The following is a 21,718-nucleotide window of genomic DNA, read 5'->3' as shown; positions in this document are numbered from 1 at the left end:
GATTTCAGCCTGAGTAACAGAGTAGATTAAACATTGAGCACACACACCTGTGCTGTGTGCAAAGTCAAGATACTTTATTTTACAGTTGTCTGAGCTGTATGATTGCATTTCAATTTGCATTGTGAAGTAGTGGCTTGCATTATAGCTACATTATGCTCTGGCAAATGGTACAGATCCCCTATTGACAGCTGCTTTAAACTGAACTTCCTAACGCATATTGAAATAAAGAAGATCAATGTGAGTATTTTGCATGAATGTTTTAGAAAGATTTGAAAGAGAAACCAGTTTAATCAGTTATGTGTCATAATTCCCCTAGAAAGTGTTTATTAATCATAAAAAATGCTAACAGTTCCCTTTTATTCAAACCTGTGGGAGCGGTTTACGTGTCTGATTGGCTACACAACGCAAGGTCAAGAGCAACTTTTGTCCAATCATCGGTGAGGAAATTTCTATATGCTTTTTAATTGGTTTAAACGGACCCGGAAGTTGATCAGTTTAACGCTGACAGTGAAACCTCTCCTGAAAATCAGATTATTTCTTTATATTCTATATAAGTAATAAAAACTTTGCAGTTGCATCTTCCAGTTTGCGAGAATGGGATCTAGAGATTTGAAGCTCCTGGATGTTTTTTCATACGAGAGTCTCGTGCATGCGGTCGCCGGTGCGATGGTAAAAACACAGCTTTACATGATCACGTCTTATCTGTAACTCACTGTAGGGTTTTTAAATGATCACGTTTACGGCTTTTTGAATGTTGACGCATGTGGAGTTATCGCAATTGTATCTGTTTTTCTGACCTCCACCTGCTGCTGCATGACATTAAAAACAATCCAAGGAAAAATAAATAATTTCAAATAATTATAAAGCAATCAATAATTCTTCATAAAATGTGGATTTTGATTGCTTTGTATCTTTCAAGTCAGCATATTAAATTGACAAAAAAAATAATAATATGGTGAATACACACACACACACACACACACACACACACACACACACACACACACACACACACACACACACACACACACACACACACACACACACACACACACACACACATACATATATATATAATTAAAATCTTTTTAATATAAGTCATTTGTTTGCAGGGCAGTGTTACAGCGATGACTGTTTTCTTTCCTCTTGACACAGCTCGGCTCCGGCTACAAGGTAAAAAAGTGAAACTCATGAGTTTGTTTGATTTCTGTTTTCTCCCCTTCTGTTCTGTTGTCTGTGTTTTAACATGTGACCACATTTCTTTCTGTTTCTGTGCAGTTGATGACAAGCGGAAAGCCAAATCTACTCCAGCTATTCTGTCAGAAATCATCAAGGAGGAGGGTCTGTAAGTTATTTCACATGCATTGATTTGTTTTGTGTCATCACCTAAGCCTTCTTTTTTATTTCAGGTTGCAAGCATAACCAGTGACCAATCTTTTTTTTTTTTTTTTTTACTCTCTGTTTCTCCAGGTTATCTCCATATAGAGGCTGGTTTCCTGTAATCTGCAGCCTCTGTTGCTCAAACTTCGTCTACTTCTATTGTTTCCATAGTCTGAAGGCCACCTGGCTGCAAGGTCAGAGGTCAACGCCAGGGCGAGACCTCGTCATTGGCATTGCTGCAGGTTTGCTTATTTGAATAATTGCTCGTCGTATATACTTTGTGCAACCAGTATTTAAACAGAAACGTTGTATAAATGAATTTTTACTGTATGTGTTTCCTATAACACATTTGTTTTTTGAGGTCCCCTTGAAAACGAGATGTCACATCTCAAGGGGTTTTTCCTCTTAACAAATACATTCTAAACATGTACACTACTTAAAGCAGTGTAGTCTGCGTAAATGTAAATGTAGTCAAAAGCTTGGAACAATTGAGATTTTTTAAAATGTTTTTGAAAGAAGTCTCTTACTCACCAAGTCTGAATTTATTTGATCAAAAATGCAGTAATAACACTGGGCCTCCTTCACTAGGCATGTGTTTGCACACATTTGAAATCTACGTATGAATGTCTTCACAAACAAATCATGATTTACCAAAAACTTTCGTACTAAAATGTATTCTAAATATATGAAAAAATTTAGGAATAACTTAAACCACACGTACACAAAAAAGACCTTATAAAAAGAAGTTATATTTCATCTTAACACAGCTATAATTATATTATAAAATACTATTTTATTATATAATTTTTTTCTAAAATTATACAATAATATTAATAGATAATACAATTACATTTTATCTTAAATATATTCCACCATATACAGGTATTGAGTAAGAACAGCTGCATTATATCTTCAGCTGTGAGGTTTCTCTGAATAACGCAGATATACACATATGCACAGCTGGCTAATGAGAGGTCTGTAATGTGGATCTGTATAAAAGGTGTTTATCGTGTTTGAACTGGTTTTGAGAATGAATGACACACTTGGCGTTGCTTGAGGATCTGGCGTGAACATGTCTGCAGAGAGCGGCATATGTTTGAAGAGAGTGACAAAAGGCTGTAAAGCAGGGGTGTCCAACCCTGGTCCTGGAGAGCTACCACCCTACAGATTTTAGCTCCAACCTCAAACAAACACACCTGAGCCAGCTAATCATGGTGTTCAGGGTGCTAGATAATTACAGAAAGGTGTGTTGGAGCAGGGTTGGAACTGAAATCTGCAGGACGGTAGCTCTCCAGGAGCAGGGTTGGACACCCCTGCTGTAAAGGAAAGGTTGTTAGGAAAGCCCTTACAAGGAGATGGTTTGGGCGTGTTTTCTGCAAATGTCTAACCTCGTGCACACGGTCACTCATTTAAAAAACTCCAAATTCACTAACATCAGAAGGAGATTAAAAAGAAATGGATGTGCGTGGCCCGTGTGGTCCGATCAAACAGACGAGCGACTGTAGCTCAAATTGCTCAAGAAGTTAATGCTGGTTCTGATAGAAAGTTGTGAGAATACACAGTGCATTGCATTTTATTGAGTATGGGGCTGCATAGCCGCAGACCAGTCAGGGTGCCCTTGCTGACCCCTGTCCACCACCGACAGTGCTAACAGTGGGCACGTGAGCATCAGAACTGGACCACGAAGCAATGGAAGAAGGTGGCCTGGTCTGATGAACCACGTTTTCTTTGACATCACGTGGATGGCCGGGTGCGTGTGTGTCGCTTATCTGGGGAACACATGGCCCCAGGATGCACTATGGGAAGAAGGCAAGCCGTGTGATGCTTTGGGCAATGTTCTGCTGGGAAACCTTGGGTCCTGCCATCCATGTGGATGTTACTTTGACACGTACCACCTACCCAAGCATTGTTGCAGACCATGTACACCCTTTCATGGAAACGGTATTCCCTGGTGGCTGTGGCTCTTTCAGCAGGATAATGTGTCCTGCCACAAAGCAAAAATGGTTCAGGAATGGTTTGAGGAGCACAACGAGTTTAAGGTGTTGACTTGGCCTCCCAATTCCCCAGATCTCAATCCAATCGAGCATCTGTAGGATGTGCTGAACAAACAAGTTCGATCCATGGAGGCCCCACCTCACAACTTACGGGACTTAAAGGATCTGCTGCTAACATATTGGTGCCAGATACCACAGCACACCTTCAGGGGTCTAGTGGAGTCCATGCCGTGACGGGTCATGGTGGTTTTGGCAGCAAAAGGTGGACCAAAACAATATAAGGTCATAATGTTATGCCTGATCGGTGTATTATTATCTATTAAAATAACTGTTTTCTATTGAATACATTTTTTGATTTAATAGAAAGGTCAAAGAACAGCATTTATTTTAAATAGAACTTTTGATAAATTGAATGTATCCTTGCTAAATAAAAAGTTTTAATACATTTTTTTTAACATCTTTCTTACCCCAAACTGTTGAATGGTATTTTATTGCGGTTTTCACCAAAATATCAAGTATGCAAAAACAACATTGATAATAAGAAAAGTTTCTTGAGCATCAAATCATGATTTCTGAAGGATCATGTGACTCTGAGGCATCATGTGACACTGAAGACGGGAGTAATTATGCTGAAGATTTAGTTTCAAGTAGAGAACAGTTCGTTTAAATTGCAATAATATTTCTCAATATTACTGTTTTTACTGTATTTCTGATTGTCTTACAAAAAATATCTTAATTACTTTTAAACCGGTATATATTTAAATATTTTTTTGGTAGAACAAACACATCTGTTGGCAATGATATACATTAGATTATTTTTCATATTTCCTAATCTTCTACTATATGCGTGTAGCTTGAGCTAAGACTAAAATGAAGCTAACTGTCTCCCTTTAGGTGTAGTAAATGTTCTTGTGACCACGCCACTCTGGGTAGTCAATACCAGACTGAAACTGCAGGGGGCGAAATTCAGAAATGAGGACATACAGCCCACAAACTACAAAGGAATTATAGGTAAACAATATCAGATATGATATTAATTTAATTAAAATGTGTGTCCAGTGATATCATTATTTGATCTGTCTTTCTTCAGATGCGTTTGTACAGATCACGCAGCAGGAAGGAGTGGGAGCGTTATGGAATGGGACGTTTCCCTCACTGCTGCTGGTGCTCAATCCAGCCGTGCAGTTCATGATCTACGAGGGTCTGAAAAGGCATCTCCTGAGGGGCGTGAACAGAGAGGTTTGACCACTGATCCAAAAACCTGACTTCCGGGGACTTCTTTTTATAATGTACTAAAGTTCACAGTATGAAACTTTTACAATATTAAGGACAGTGCAGTAATGTAACAACTTTGATGACCGCATATGAATAAACAGACAAGTCTGTTCACAAGAGCACTGTTGCCAGGGAAACAGTAACTGCAGCATTTCTGATATTGTAGAGTGTGCAGATGATGATATGTTAGAGTGGATTTGCCCATCCAGATCAACTTTCACGACTCATGAGCGAGCATCTGTCGAGTATGAGTAAACGACTCCACACGTGACAAAAGATGTGCATTATTACCATAATAACATAGCAATAAGATTATGCAACTCCTTGGTAACCATGGATGATGCCACAGAACATTCAGTTTCTATTGAAGTTTAAATTCAAATCAGGCTTTTTGGTTTAAATTTAAATGTGCTGTTTCCTCTGTCTTAACAGTGTGACAGCGAATGAGTTTGCATTGTGTTAAATTACCCACACGTCCAAGTTTCTTCACCCACAAATGAAAATTCCCTCGCCATGGCATGTCCAAACCCTTATGACTTTCTTTCAAAATGATACATGTGTGTGCTCGCAGCTCTTTTCCATATGACTCATGTTTATATTGAACACACTTTGTCAGGCTTCAATAAGGACAGAAAAGCTACATAAAAAAATATTGTGCACTTGTTCAGGTCTTCTGAAGCCTTTTGTTTGGGGGAACAAGCTCAAAATTCGTACTCTACATAATAATTGTAAATCTTATTTACACGTCACATTTAAACTTGGCGAGACACGCATGTTTGGTTTCCTTAAAAAAACTGAATTGTCATTTTTGTTTAAACTAACATCTACATTTAAAGGGATAGTTCATCCTAAAATGAAGTCATCATTTAGTCACCCTGGTGTTGTTCTAATAACGTATGCCCTTCTTTCTTTAAAAAAATCTTCCGCTTGTGCTTGTCTATATAATGGCAGTGAATGGCACCCAGCATAAAGGTTTTTTAAAAAGTTTGGACACATTCCTTATAACTATTTGCCACATTTCTGAATAAAAGTCATTAAACTATGAAATATGAAGAAAGAATTGCCAACTAAAACCAAAAAAAAGTCACAAATCAAAAATGTCCTATATTTTATCTTCTTCTTTGTATCTAGTTTATACTTTAATAACGCTGATTCACAGATGACCAGGTTTAAAGTATTATTTTCAATTAATATTTTGAATTAGCTTTTAGTTTATATTTTCATTCTAATTTTAGTGTACATTTTGGTAATTGCTTTGTTAAATATTTCTATACAGCTTTAATATTTTTTTCTTTCAGTTTTAGTAAACTTGTTTATTTCACTTAGATGCTAAGGCAACAATTCTATTTTCATTTAAGCTAAAGTTTCACAGAATGTTCCCATGTGACATAAAATATATATTATTTGAAATACAATATGAAATTTAATGTATTATTTAACAAAATTCTTCACCTTGGCTATTGGTCTTCTCTGCACGTGTTCGTGAGTTCACTCCGTCTCGCCCAGAAAAAGCTCACAAATTGTGAGAAACAAATGCGCAACACGAAATGCAATCCATGTACCTTCTTCTCTCAGGTGAATATCATCATAACGTTCATGTTCACGTCTGTCAGCTGTCATTCTGACTGTCATCAGACAATTGGAGTTCCGTTCCAGAGATATTTAACTCTGTGAAGAAAGTACATTGATATTTTTGGGGGATTTTTATGCATTGATTTCTAGGCGTTGTCTTCTAGGCCTTTTCTAGGCACTTTGTTAATCTTGATTTCACAAAAGTTGTGTGCTTTTCCTGGGTGAGGCAGGGTGAACTGCGGCGCACAAACCTGTGCACCATGGTCAGGAGTTTCATTAAATACATAAAATTTCATATTGTATACCCACAGAACACTTGGAATATATGACGTATGTCGAATTGGATCATTCTGTGATACTTTTGCTGGTCACATTTTTTCTGCAATTATATGGACGAGCGGGACATTTGTTTTGTTTTTTTAATTCTCCTTTTGTGTTCCATAAAGAAAGAAAGAAAGAAAGAAAGAAAGAAAGAAAGAAAGAAAGAAAGAAAGAAAGAAAGAAAGAAAGAAAGAAAGAAAGAAAGAAAGAAAGAAAGAAAGAGAAAGAAAGACATATGGCAATAGAACAACACCAGGGTGAGTAAACGATGACTTAATTTTAATTTTAGGGTTAACTATCCCTTTAATTATTTTACTATGATCTATGGCAGTCGTGGCCTAATGGTTAGACAGTCAGACTGGTAACCCTAAGGTTGAACCTGCAAAAATACAGGCAGGAAATGACTGAGGTGACCTTGAGCAAGGCATCTAACCCACAATCGCTCCCCGTGAGCCACAGCGAATGTGGCAACTGCTCTGAGTGTGTGTGTGTGTATCCATGGCTGGCAGTGTGTGTGTGTGTGTTCACTATTCACTACTCCTAATGAGTGTGCACTAACTTAAATGTAGAGGACAAATTCTGAGTATAGGTTACCATACTTGGACTTCACATGTCACTTATTTATTTCTTATTCTGTATGTTTGTTATTAGCTTTTCTCTGTGGAGGTGTTTCTTATTGGAGCCATTGCTAAAGCCATAGCAACCACCATAACCTACCCACTACAGACAGTTCAGTCTGTTCTACGGGTAAGACCAGAATACATTTGGATTATATTTACACAGGAAGGTATATATTTTCAAAAGTTTGGGGTAACTAAGAAAGACATTTTTAAATAAATTAATACTTTTCGAAAAGAAATGTTATTTTTTGAAAGATATCCATCCATCCTTCAAAATGCTTGTCCTATTTAGGGTCACCGGGTAGTAGTCCAAATGAAAAAGCCATTTTAATACTTTTATTCAGCAATGATGTATTGCATTGATTTTATATTGTTACAGAAAATCGCTATTCGTAAGAAATTTCTCAATTTTAGTAATCAGAATGATTTCTGAAGGATCATGTGACACTGGAGACTGGAGTAATGATGCTGAAAATTCAGCTTTGATCACAGGAATAAATTAAAGTTTAATAACTGAATAAAAACGAAATAAAAATGGTCACATGTCCAATCAAACTATTTTAGACAGACAAGACAGACTGTACAGTTTGATTGGACACGTGACCACCGACATAAACAATAAGTGAGGTCTCCCTTTTAAGAGTGGTTTTATTTAGCTCTCTTAACTATTTACGGTTATATGGTTTGTTTAATTTGCTTATATTAATTTAGCATTACTTTTTCTCTGCTGTCCTGCAGCCCAAAACTCAGTTCACAAACACTGTTGTTTTTATTTTCTTCGTGCATTGATAATATGATCCATTTAAACTGTCTTGTTCATCTGTGTACAGTTCGGACAGCATGGGCAGCCGGCAGATCAGTGCAAACTCCTGAATAGCCTGAGATCTGTCATGTATCTGCTCGTCAATAGAGTCAGGTGCAATAACACACACATACACACACACACACACACACACACACACACTCAAACACACACACACACACTCAAACACACATTTTACTTGTGTGCCCATGTAGTGCAAATATTCCTCTCTGCAGTTCATTTTTAGTAGCTGAGCTGTCACATAAGTTATTGTCAAGAGATTCATTGGATTCTTATGACATCTGAACTCCTCCTGTCAAACTGACATGTTTGTTGATCGATTTACTGCAGGAAGTGGGGCATGCTGGGATTGTTTAAAGGCCTGGAGGCAAAGCTGCTTCAGACGGTCCTCACTGCCGCACTGATGTTCTTACTGTACGAGAAGATCGCCAACACCACCTTCAGGGTCATGGGGGTCAAGCGCACAGTGACATCCCACTGAGCTCCCACAGGATGTTTAGCAGCTCGCTGATGTCAAAGGAAATTCATGCACTGACATGGGTACTCGTGTTATGAGGAGTGGTCAAATGATGTGTTTTTTAGTTTTATAAATTGACGAAATATACAGTACTAGTCAAAAGTTTAGACACACTTGACTCAGTTTGTATCTCATGATCTTTTGCTTGAGCTTATGCTTACATGCTCGTTATAAACTGTAGGAAAATTTACATTTTGCCTACATATGAATATCTCTACAAAACATTTTTTTAATGGTTGAGTTGGACTGGATAGCGAAGGAAATTCAGCCAACTAGTGACAAGCATACATGGAAACTCTGTCCAGACATTTATTTACATTTACATTTATTACTTTACATTTATTTATTTAGCAGACACTTTTATCCAAAGAAACTCAGGAATGGGCAACATCAAGCAATTTGTCATAAGAGCGAACAATGCTGTTATTGTTATTTTCGGTAATTGAAATAAAGCTGAAGTAAAATAAAATATAAATATTAGATAAAATCCTTAAACCTAAATAGCTTAAATGAAAATAGAATTGTTGCCTTAGCATCTAAGTGAAATAAACACGTTTACTAAAACTGAAATAAAAAAATATTAAAGCTATATAGAAATATTTAACAAAGCAATTACTAAAATGTACACTAAAATTAGAATGAAAATGAAAATATAAACTAAAAGCTAATTCAAAATATTAATAATAATTTGAAAACAATACTTTAATAACACTGATTCACAGATGACCAGGTTTAAAGTATAAACTGGATACAAAGAAGAAGATAAAATATAGGACATTGTGAAACTTTTTTTTGTTTTGTTTTAGTGGTAATTCTTCATATTTCATAGTTTAATGACTTTTGTGGCAAATAGTTATAAGGAGTGTGTCCAAACTTTTGACTGATAGTGTATTAATACAAAATGGTGACAAATGCAAATTACTGAAATCAAACCTACTTGTACTCTTAATGCAAAATTGCCTTAATACCTTGGTCACTATTTTATGTAGTATTTTGAACTAACCTTGCTTACGATTACCAGCAGATCTGGAGTGGTTTAGATCATTACGGTCAACAATGGACCCTGGTCTTAGTTCAGCCTTCCTGTTTTTATATACCACATAGAAACCAGGCTGGTTTTTCTGGTTCTGTGTATGTGATACTTGGTTTTACTTGACAACACCAAGCCACTGAGACTAACAGACCTTTAACCTAAAAAATCCACAGTCTGAACTTTTTAAATATCTTGTTTTCATCCTGCTTGATAAGGTACTGGAATAACCAGTTAGTGAGTCAGACACTGAGGCTTATGTACATGCTCTATAGGCAGACTGGCATTCAAATGCATTTAAAGCTCAGTGCTGATGTTCACGCTGTACTAAAATATAAGTGGAATCCTCAGCATACAGTTACAGTTGTTTATGAAGGTAAAATGTGGATGTTTTTCCTTGAATGTCAGAATGATTATTAACATCGATTAATACATTTATCAATAATTACAAACCCAAAGATGATTGATTCAAAATGATTCAAAATAAATAATTTAGGTTATTGTGTTCATTACTGTGATACTGAGATTTTATAATTGATGACACGTGATATTTTTTCTACAATAAAATAATTGATCAATGATACTGTGGTATAAAATGGAGTCATATGCATTGTTTTGCTTTCAAGGGAAACAACCAAAATTTTATCAGGGTCAGACAAACAGACAATTGCACAAATTGGCCTGCAGGAGGCAGTAAGATCTCTCTTTTTATGATGTTCTTCAACTGAAAACTCCCTGAGTAAAAAAAAAAACGTCCGTAAGATTTTTTCCAAGTCCCCATGATTTTAGAGACCATTAATATTTAAATTTTAAAAATGTGTACTAAATTATTATAATTATTACTGATTTGTTTGTTTGGAAACTAATAGGCAAAGCCGAATCCTCCATTGTCGGCCACCAAAAAACATTTTATGTCATTGGAACTATTTGTACACTTTAAAGTATAGTTTTTAACATATATTAATTATGTTTTACTTTATAAATAATTACGTGCATGTTAACTTCCATTGTACCATTTATTCTAATCCCGCTGGTAAAATCTGAACGTTGAGCTTCCAAACAATACCGGTGATCATTCGAATTGGTCCTCTGGCTCCACCGAGAACAGCGAGCAGCGATGTGATTGGTTTAGTAGGTCATCGTTCAACACAGTCGATTATAATTAGACCTCGCTCGTCCCTGTCGCGGAAGTCATTTAAAAGATCCTATTGGTTATTTGCAATGCCGGTCCTCAAAGTACTCGTCAACTATTGGATGGATCTTAAAAGCGGGCGGGGTTCCGGTTGAAGTTTGCTGGATATCGGAAACGATAAGTGAAGTCCAGACCAGTGGAATACCAATAGATGAGATGTATCAACCATTGTAAAGTAAGACAACTGTTAAACTTATCATGTTTAAGTCTTGGTTTGACGTGCTACCGCTGTGCACGCGCAATCTTTTGTTCGAATACTTTCAGGGTGTTTAATGTTGCATCATGAGCTTGCTGGAAGTTGCATTGTGTGTAGTTGGGAGTAGGGAGCACATGGTTTTGCTTGTCAGGTTACTGTGCCATATGTTTGCTGGGTGAGACAGCATCTTTTTTTGGGCTGCCATACGTATGACTGCAGATTATAAGGGGTACAGGTCACCTTGGCCACAGTGGGCATGGGAGGGTGCTTGTGGTCCTGATGCTGTGAAGGTGGGACTGTTATGTAACATGCATCATGTCTTTATTCTTGTATTGCATGCATCTGTCATTAGGTGTCATATTATGACAGCTCTTAGAACATGTTAGTGTGTTGTTTTGCCTTTGGTTCAAAATTACTGTGGTTTTGCCAAATGTTTTTGGAAATGATACCATGGGACATAATTTTCTGCACATGTAATATGATACTGACCATGTTTATGTTGACATCATGGTATTATTATACCATGTATAATATCACAGTGTTTGAATTTGCCAGTCAAGTTCCAATGTGTATGAAAAAATATATTTAATTTAGACACTATTCAATTCAATTCAATTCAAATTTATTTGTATAGCGCTTTTCACAATACACATTGTTTCAAAGCAGCTTTACAGAAAGTGCATTTCATAGATGTACAGTAAAAATGTTAGAAAGACAATGTTAAAGAATAATGTTCGAAAAAGTTAATCAATCGTGTATTAATTTAGGCCATAACAACGCTGGCGTCGAGTCGTCTCATCACAGGTGTCGGGGCATCTGAAGTCTCCATGAGGGGCTGGATACAAACTGGAGCTGACGAACTATTTACCTCGGGACTAGTGTCCCGAGATAACAACAGAAAAGCAGATGGGAAATAATTAGCATAGCTGCTGTTCAGAATATTATATTAATGCTTTTGATCCGATTTAACTGTAGTATAAAAAGATAATTATAATGTGAATGCTTGGCTAAAGAGATGCGTCTTTAATCTAGTTTTAAACTGGGACAGCGAGTCTGAACCTCGAACAATATCAGGAAGACTATTCCAGAGTTTAGGAGCTAAATGTGAAAATGCCCTCCCTCCTTTAGTGGACTTAGATATCCTAGGAATGACCAGAAGCCTCGAGTTTAGTGATCTTAAAGAGCGCGATGGATTGTAGGGCGATAGAAGATCCGTTAAATACACTGGAGCTAAACCATTTAGGGCTTTATAGGTCAGTAGCAATACTTTGTAATTTATACGGAACTTCACAGGTAACCAGTGTAGAGATGATAAAATTGGTGTTATATGATCATATTTTCTTGACCTAGTAAGAACTCTAGCAGCTGCGTTTTGGACTAACTGTAGTTTGTTTATTGAGGATATAGGACAACCAGCTAATAAAGCATTACAGTAATCTAATCTCGAGGTCATGAATGCATGAACTAACTTTTCTGCATCAGAATTAGATAGCATGTTACGTAGCTTAGCAATGTTTCTAAGATGGAAAAATGCCGTTCTTGTAACATATGAAATATGATTTTCGAAAGACAAGTTGCGGTCTAATATAACACCCAGGTCTTTTACTGTAGTGGATAAAGTGACAGGACATCCTTCCAAGGTAAAATTGTATTGCGAGAGGTTTTGTGGGCAGTTTTTTGGACCAATAAGTAACACCTCCGTTTTATCTGAATTTAATAGCAGAAAATTACACGTCATCCAGTATTTAATATCTTCAACACACGCTGTCAGTTTAGATAATTTAGCGTTTTCATCCGGTCGTGATGAAATATATAATTGAGTGTCATCAGCATAACAGTGGAAATTAATTCCATGTTTTCTTATAATATTACCAAGTGGCAGCATATATATTGAGAATAGCAGAGGGCCTAACACGGATCCTTGCGGCACCCCATAGTCTACTGACGTTATCTTTTGATTTTTCCCCATTTAGACAGACAAAATGGTAGCGGTCTGATAAGTACGATCTAAACCAGTTTAATGCCTGTCCCTGAACACCAGTGTAATTTTGAAGTCGATCTAAGAGTAGTTTATGATCTATAGTATCAAACGCAGCACTAAGATCGAGTAGAACTAGTATTGAGATACAGCCTTGGTCAGAAGCTAGAAGTAAATCATTTGTGATTTTAACGAGTGCAGTTTCTGTGCTATGATGCGGCCTGAATCCTGATTGAAATTTTTCATAGATATCATTTTCTTGCAAGAAAGCGCACAATTGAGCGGACACAACTTTTTCTAGTATTTTAGACATAAATGGAAGATTTGAAATTGGTCTGTAATTTGCTAGGTTATTATGATCTAATTGTGGCTTCTTAATGAGAGGTTTTATGACTGCCAACTTGAATATTCTTGGAACATGACCTAAAGATAAAGACGAGTTAATAATATTGAGAAGAGGCTCTTCCACTACAGGTAACAACTCTTTCAGTAGTTTAGTGGGTATTGGATCTAATAAACATGTTGTTGGTTTAGACGCAATGATAAGTTTATTTAGCTCTTCCTGTCCTATAGTTGTAAAGCGGTGTAGTAGTTCTTGACGGGCGATAGTTGCGGTTGAATCATAAGACATCATTAAAGATTGTACATTTACAATTTTGTTTCTGATGCTTTCTATTTTCTCAGTGAAGAAATTCATAAAATCATTACTACTAAACTGTAACGGAATATTTTGCTCAGGCGATGTTTGTTTATTTGTTAGTCTAGCCACGGTGTTAAATAAAAACCTTGGGTTATTTTGATTATTTTCTATTATTTTGCGGAGATGCTCAGCCCTGGCTGCTTTTAGGGCCTTTTTATAATGTGACATACTATCTTTCCACGCGATTCTAAAGACACTACCAGGCCAGCTAAAGTCTGGTTGAAGCTGATGGTCATAATGATACATTTGATCTATGTATGACTACATTATTGCTTTATAAACACTAGTTTAATGTCCTGTTTTGTTCATTTAAATTTAAATTTTTAATTTATTAAAAAATTTTTATATGAAATATATACAAATTATATAAAATATTTTTTGAAAAACAAGTATTTCAAAAAATAAATAAACATATTTATGAAACGTATTTATTTTTGTTTTTTTATTCAAATAATATATATTTAATAGGTTGTGATAAATATATTATAAAATAATAAATATTAAAACATTTATTAAAATAAAATGTATTACAATAAATAGGTTCATGACCAATTTGAATATATTTCTAAAATAATAAATATATGTGTATATATGTATAAAAATCCTCCAGGTCCTGCACATTCTTCAGTTTTCCAGCATCTTTTTCATATTTGAACCCTCTCCAGCAGTGACTGTATGATTTTAAGATCCATCTTTTTACACTGGGGACAATCGAGTGACTCAAACACTACTAAAAAAGGTTCAAACATTCACTGACACTCCAGAAGGAAACACAATGCATTAAGAGCCGGGGGGTGAAAACTTTTGAACAGGATGAAGATGTCCAAATTTTTCTTATTTTGTTTAAATATAATTTTTTTTCATTTAGTACTGCCCTTCAGAAGCAACAGAAGATACTATCCCGGAAGACACATTTAGTACAATTTACCTTGATTTTCAAATTCAATAGGTTTTCACTCCCCGGCTCTTAATGCATTGTTTTTCCTTCTGGAGCATCAGTGAATGTTTGAACCTTTGAACCTTTTTTAGTAGTTGTGTTTGAGTCCCTCAATTGTCCTCAGTGTAAAAAGATGGATCTTGAAATCAAACAGTCATTGCTGGAGAGGGTTCAAATATGAAAAAAAGGCTGGAAAACTGAAGAATGTGCAGGACCTGGAGGATTTTTCTGAAGAACATTGGGCAGTTTAAATGCTCAGGACAAACAAGGGACTCGTGAACAACCATCACAAAACAAAAAAACAGCCGTGGATCATCCAGGGAACAACACACAGCACTGAGAATCAATGGTTCATAAACTTTTTATCAGGGTTATTTTAATAAATGTAGATATTTTTTTTGTCTTGTGGACTATATGTAAAAATCTAATCTAAAATAATAAATATTACAAATATTTATTAAAACAACTTGTATTAAAATAAATAGGTTAATGAAAAATATGAATATATTTTAAATAAATATTTATAAAATATGAAAATAAAATAAATATAATAGTAATTTTATATAATTAAATATAATATAATTAAAATAAATAGGTTTAAGGTTCTGTTAAAGGTGCACGATGTAAATATTTTTCAGTAAAATATCCAAAAAACCACTAGGCCAGTTTTATATATTTTGTTCATTTGAGTACTTACAATATCCCAAATCTTTCCAACTATTTGTAAATTGTGAGAAAATGCTATTTTAACCAAGGAACCGGGACGTGTGAGGGAGTCGCCTGTGAATGGCATTTTATTTTGCAGAAACGCTTTACTCTTACTGCAGTGTGCAACAAGTGTCATAGCAGCCGCCGAGCGAACGCACAGAGTAACAGTCATAACATAATTTTCAAAACACTCAGATGTATCTGATATGATAAACAAAGCTGCGTTACCTCATGTTCATGAACGGAAAAGCAGAAGTGACGCCAGTGACTGTGTCATATCAGCAATCTAACATGAATATATACAATATTCAACATTATAATATACCACAACAGTTCATGATCAACAGGCTTCTTGCTTCACACTTTGTGTGCATGTAAACTAGGTCAGTTGATGATTCATAGTGAATAAATAAAGTGGGACAAAAAGAACTTCTGCTTCATTTCACACTATAGAAACTTTGAGACAAACCAGCTTAAAATGATAAAAACAACACTCCTCACTTATTTCTGTAATGTGTCTCTTATGCCTGCCTTTTTTTAGTCACTCTCTCTTTTTGATAAAGTATATTAATTCTTCTGCTAAAATAAAAGTTATTTGAGCTGTGCGATTGTCTAATTTGTCCTTTTAGTTATGGAGCTGCTGTTCTTGGTGGATAGACTTCTGGTTATGTTTACCACCTTAATTCTAGTGTGTGAACAAACAGCTTTAAGAGTTTCAGGTCTGTTGATACCACCAGTGTTGTTATTGTTAACTAAAACTTAAAAATTATTTTCTGTAATTTGAAATAAAGCTGGAATAAAATATTGTTATAATGGTAAACTTAAACTTGAAAAACTAGAAATGTTGCCATGGCAACTAGCTGAAATAATTTTAAATTAAAGAACTAAAATTACTCAGACTGAAATAAAATTTATGCGAACAATTGTATATAAATAATAGTAAAATAACACTTTTAGTACTGAAAATCTTGGATTCATTGAACTTGTACAACACATGCGTTTTTATTCTTTGCTAATTTGCAAACATTTTGCTTTCTGTTATGTATTATCTTTGTGACAAATCAGCAGAATTTGCAGAAGCAATGTTATCTAGCTTGCTATTAACACAGATGAGGTTTTGTGGAAACTACAAAAAACTTGTGTTAGATTTAGAAACCTCGGTAAGATTTTGTTGATTGACTACAAAACAGTCAGTACTGGTTTGCATTGTACAAGTATGCATTTGTGTTCCAGAAAAGGTTTGTGAAAGGTATAGTTACATTAAACAGGATAATCGTTTTGTATTTGTAAAGAAAAATATATTTCTAAAATAGGTATTTCTTAAATATACACTCACCTAAAGGATTATTAGGAACACCATACTAATACTGTGTTTGACCCCCTTTCTCCTTCAGAACTGCCCTAATTCTACGCATTGATTCAACAAGGTGCTGAAAGCATTCTTTAGAAATGTTGGCCCATATTGATAGGATAGCATCTTGCAGTTGATTGAGATTTGTGGGCTGCACATCCAGGGCACGAAGCTCCCGTTCCACCACATCCCAAAGATGCACTATTGGGTTGAGATCTGGTGACTGTGGGGGCCATTTTAGTACAGTGAACTCATTGTCATGTTCAAGAAACCAATTTGAAATGATTCGAGCTTTGTGACATGGTGCATTATCCTGCTGGAAGTAGCCATCAGAGGATGGGTACATGGTGGTCATAAAGGGATGGACATGGTCAGAAACAATGCTCAGGTAGGCCGTGGCATTTAAACAATGCCCAACTGGCACTAAGGGGCCTAAAGTGTGCCAAGAAAACATCCCCAACACCATCACACCACCACCACCAGCCTGCACAGTGGTAACAAGGCATGATGGATCCATGTTCTTATTCTGTTTACGCCAAATTCTGACTCTACCATCTGAATGCCTCAACAGAAATCGAGACTCATCAGACCAGGCAACATTTTTCCAGTCTTCAACTGTCCAATTTTGGTGAGCTTGTGCAAATTGTAGCCTCTTTTTCCTATTTGTAGTGGAGATGAGTGGTACCCGGTGGGGTCTTCTGCTGTTGTAGCCCATCCACTTCAAGGTTGTGCGTGTTGTGGCTTCACAAATGCTTTGCTGCATACCTCGGTTGTAACGAGTGGTTATTTCAGTCAAAGTTGCTCTTCTATCAGCTTGAATCAGTCGGCCCATTCTCCTCTGACCTCTAGCATCAACAAGGCATTTTCGCCCACAGGACTGCCGCATACTGGATGTTTTTCCCTTTTCACACCATTCTTTGTAAACCCTAGAAATGGTTGTGCGTGAAAATCCCAGTAACTGAGCAGATTGTGAAATACTCAGACCGGCCCGTCTGCCACCAACAACCATGCCATGCTCAAAATTGCTTAAATCACCTTTCTTTCCCATTCTGACATTCAGTTCGGAGTTCAGGAGATTGTCTTGACCAGGACCACACCCCTAAATGCATTGAAGCAACTGCTAAGTGATTGGTTGATTAGATAATTGCATTAATGAGAAATTGAACAGGTGTTCCTAATAATCCTTTAGGTAAGGGTATATTAAAATAAAATGTATTAAAATAAACATTTGTAACAAATATAAAAATAGTTGATGCATGATCATTCTTTTGTGGTGGTCAGTGAAAATGTTGAAAAAATTGAAACTACTAGTACTATGGCAAAACAATCCTTATTGTTGAATCCTGATTATCTTTTTACTTAATGTTCTTAGATGTTTTTGATAACACTTTATTTTAGGGTCCAATTTTCACTATTAGCTAGTTGTTTATTAGCATGCATATTACTAGAATATTGGCTGTTTTTTAATACTTATAAAGCATATATTAATGCCTTATTTTGCTTGATCATATTCTACATTCTTAATCCAACCCAATACCTAAACTTAACAATTACCTTACTAACTATTAATAAGCAGAATTAGCATTTACTGAGGCAAAAGTCATAGTTAATAGTTAGTTGATTGTAAGAATTGGACTCTAAACTGAAGCGTGACCATGTTATAATTAGCTAATCTTTTGCTCTATTTTTCTTTCTTTTAGTTGGTGGTGCCTTTCACCTGACATGGAATTGCTCCGCCGGACTCTTTTGAACAGGGAATAAATCCGGTAACTGAATCACAGGCACCTGCACGTAAACACCTCTGGGTATTGTCCCCCTCACAGCTCCTTGTGTTTATTTTGCTGCTGTTCTGCATATGCAATTGCCAAAACTCATTTTCTACACTTCTCAGAAACTGTTTTAGCTTTTCTTAAGATCCTCTAATTGTAGTCGTTCATTTCATGTTATGTTAAAAAAAAAACTAAAAAACAAAACAAAACAAAAAAAAATAAAAAATATATATATATATATATATATATATATATTTTTTTTTTATTATTTTTTTTTTTATCATGTGTGTGAAGTACTCTCCACTATGGTTGGTAGTATAGGTGGGTTAAAGTATTTATTGGTACATTTTTCTCAATTTTATGAACCAATATCAATTATTAAATCCCATGAAATAATCTTTTAGTGTATGTTGTTTTTTTGTTGATGAGTGAGCAAAACTTTGTAACGCCTCCCTTCCAATAAATTGCAATAAGCTTTGTGATTTGATATGAATAAATGTTGCTTTGCCACTCTTTAATATGGCACAACCGATTGCTGTAGGTAGCATCTCCGTTCAAACAGCATGTGAATTGATAATTTCTTTCGCTTTACTAGTTATACAATTAGCATGACATTTTTTTTAATGAACTTCAGTTGAAGGATACTGTACAACTTACCGAAATCCGTATCATGTCTCATGTAATCAGTTTCAACTGTGCAAAGAAAACAGCTTGTAAACAATGTCACGTAATGTTACATTTACCTCAGAAAAGCCATTTAGTGACCATAAACTTGTTAGTTAGCTAGAAAAATTAACTTTAGACTGCTGCACTGTTATATATTATTTTTTACTTAACCTGTTCTACAATGTATGACAGCCACCCTTTAAATGCTTATATTTCAAAAAAGTAGAAACCCAATTATGTAATTTAAAAGATCATTTTACCGTTATTGTTGTTATTATTATTATTAAAAAAAACGTCCTTATTGTGTAATTGAAATGTTTCCGCACAAATTATTTAATTTATCATGTACCAATTGGCAGGGTTTCCTGTATAGTTTACAGCTTTAGTTGACAGATAATGTTTTCCTTGAGATAAGTTGACGTGTACTGTACCATGATATACAGCCAAATAATCAATATTGAATTAAATTTAAACTAAATTGGAATTGAATGAAATGGAATCACAAGCTTGTGAATCGAAATCAAACCCAGCCCTAGTTGGTAGCCATATAGCCTATTAGTAAAAGTCAATATGAAATGCCATACACAACCCATTTTGCTTTTGTAATCTGATGTATCTCAGAAAGAAAAAAAAAACTGGGAAGTCAACTGGGTTTGCGGGCCACTTGAGTACTGTTGGCCTGGCCACTCCGGGCATGGATTAACCTGCTGCAACTTTGCAGAGACACCAGGCACACGGCATGCTATCCTGATTCAGTGACCTCGTCTTTTGGGTGATGTGTGTAGTCTTAAAATGTTGACTTGTCTATTTCCCACTTGTTTAGCTTGGTAAACAGAAGAAACAACCATCCAACTGCCTGCTGTTGAAGCCGATCATAATGCCAGAGAACATTGTAGAGGAACAATTCATCCCAGAGTGAATGGTGTTTTGCATTCTGATCCAGATAAAAGCAAATGGCCTGACCACGAAAGACATAATAAGAAACTTCACCACAGTTTTACAATTCAAAGACCTAAGAGCCTGGAGCCTGGAGGCCTGGGTTTAAGTCATATCCTGATTCCATTGTTCACCCATAAAAGTATCTAAAGTAAAAGTACAGCTCAAAGTACTCCCAGAATTAGCTGGGAGGTAATAAAACAGTGTATCGGAAAGACTGTAACTTCTGAATAGGGTTAGCAGTAATCTTCAAAGTGATGTACGATTAGTGATGTCAGTAAGTGCAATATGTTCCCAGCAGTTGAGCGTCAGTTTCCCTTAAAGATCAATAAATCATATACATTTCGTGTAAGTGTATAGTCTAATTAGCGTGTGTTTAGCAGTACAGTCATAATGTCAGAGAGCATGTTTCAATTCGACCATCTGGCCGTCCATCCATCCATCTATCCATCTATTCATCGCCAATCCAGTCCGTCCATCCAATCCATCCATTTTTGAAGACTCTTATTCTCATCAAGCCTGCATTTATTTGATCAAAAATACAAAACAGCAATTTTTTAATATTATAATAATTCAGAAGAAATATTTTCTATTTGAACATAATTTATTCCTGTTATGATAAAGCTGAATTTTCAGCATCATTACTCCAGTCTTCAGTGTCACACGATCCTTCAGAAATCATTCTAATATGATGATTTGGTGCTATATATGTATAAATCTCTATGCATCTCTATCTATATATCTATCTATCAATATACAGTCTGGCCCAAACAGTACATCTGGTGTCTTGCATTCCTTTTTTTTACAGAACTTCCCTGTGTTCATCTTCGCCCTCAGCACATTTCTCTTACCACAAATACTCCCACTCATATTTTTAGTATTACTTCACAGAAATGTTCAAAAGGGAAGAATAAACCATTACAGAGAAACAAACGAGTTTGCAAAGCAATTTTACTGCAGTGCTGAGAATCTGAGATGTAAACAGAATGCAATGCACCTGTCAGTCATGTTTTCCCATTGTGACATCAGTCATCACCATGGCGATAGATTCCAGCAGCACTGTTATGCTCAGATGGCCTGATGAGAACGAAGTGTGTGTTTGTGTGACTCACTCGGCACATGACTAAGCTGTTATCTGCTTCTCTCGTCTTTATCTCTGTACTCGAACCCTGTAGAGAGAAATGCGTCTCTGAAAGCACCTGACACTTGTTCTGCAACAAAGCGTTTCATTTTCTGCTAACCCTCTGTGCAGAGGAATAGTCTGATCTGTATGACTTTTTCTGTTCTGGCAAATAAGACCATTTTTATGTAGCTTTTTTTTTTCAGATTAACGGGACAAATAATACACCATCAAATCAAGAGTTCAGTGAGAAGCCTTACTACATCAATGAAATTGACACGTTGTCGTTTGTGATTCATGTCATTGTTTGAGAACAGAAACATTCTTTTTTTATTATTATTACCTAATTGGGCTCAAACTAATTAAAACATTTTTTAAATATTGCTCCAATATTAACTGTGCTTCACCAAGTAAATAAACTGAACTACTTTATATGGCTCCCGCTTGAGTTTGGAGCTTTGTTGATGCTTGCAACTTCTCAGTAAACTAGCTGAATTAACAATGTTATTTCCCTATTATTCAAAACAAGGCAATAGGATCGGACAATGATCTTTTTTTCTGAAGGGGGGTTTTGTAACTTGAGATCAGTTCTGATGGAATGGAAGCAGACTCTTTTCACTGAGACATTTTACT

The 21,718-nt window shown here is 35.8% G+C and overlaps 2 protein-coding genes across 4 annotated transcripts in view; both read left to right on the top strand.

Annotated features, from left to right (window-relative positions):
- The first annotated feature begins 455 nt into the window (after positions 1 to 455).
- slc25a17 (solute carrier family 25 member 17) lies at positions 456 to 10,273 on the top strand. The gene is made up of 9 exons (XM_079830209.1): positions 456 to 669; positions 1,113 to 1,173; positions 1,279 to 1,345; positions 1,471 to 1,622; positions 4,269 to 4,385; positions 4,465 to 4,613; positions 7,194 to 7,289; positions 7,993 to 8,078; positions 8,316 to 10,273. Exons 1-9 carry the CDS (start codon positions 595 to 597, stop codon positions 8,464 to 8,466), a joined length of 954 nt encoding a protein of 317 aa, XP_079686335.1. The 5' UTR covers positions 456 to 594; the 3' UTR covers positions 8,467 to 10,273.
- A 534-nt stretch (positions 10,274 to 10,807) lies between these two features.
- mrtfaa (myocardin related transcription factor Aa) overlaps positions 10,808 to 21,718 on the top strand; it is a 50,719-nt gene continuing 39,808 nt past the window's right edge. For all 3 annotated transcript variants that reach the window (XM_079829888.1, XM_079829889.1, XM_079829886.1), the window contains exons 1-2: positions 10,808 to 10,899; positions 18,295 to 18,360. The gene's annotated coding sequence lies outside the window, so the exon portion shown is untranslated. The remainder of the gene's footprint in view (positions 10,900 to 18,294; positions 18,361 to 21,718) is intronic.

This window comes from Gobio gobio, assembly GCF_949357685.1.
Source record: "Gobio gobio genome assembly, chromosome: 1".
Taxonomy (NCBI): domain Eukaryota; kingdom Metazoa; phylum Chordata; class Actinopteri; order Cypriniformes; family Gobionidae; genus Gobio; species Gobio gobio.
This window is presented reverse-complemented; position numbering and strand designations above follow the sequence as displayed.

Coding starts and splice junctions, on each gene's coding strand:
- slc25a17 (XM_079830209.1), top strand. CDS start 595: ATGGGATCTAGAGATTTGAAGCTCCTGGATGTTTTTTCATACGAGAGT. Junction 1,623..4,268: donor CGTCATTGGCATTGCTGCAG/GTTTGCTTATTT, acceptor GTCTCCCTTTAG/GTGTAGTAAATGTTCTTGTG. Junction 4,614..7,193: donor TGAGGGGCGTGAACAGAGAG/GTTTGACCACTG, acceptor GTTTGTTATTAG/CTTTTCTCTGTGGAGGTGTT.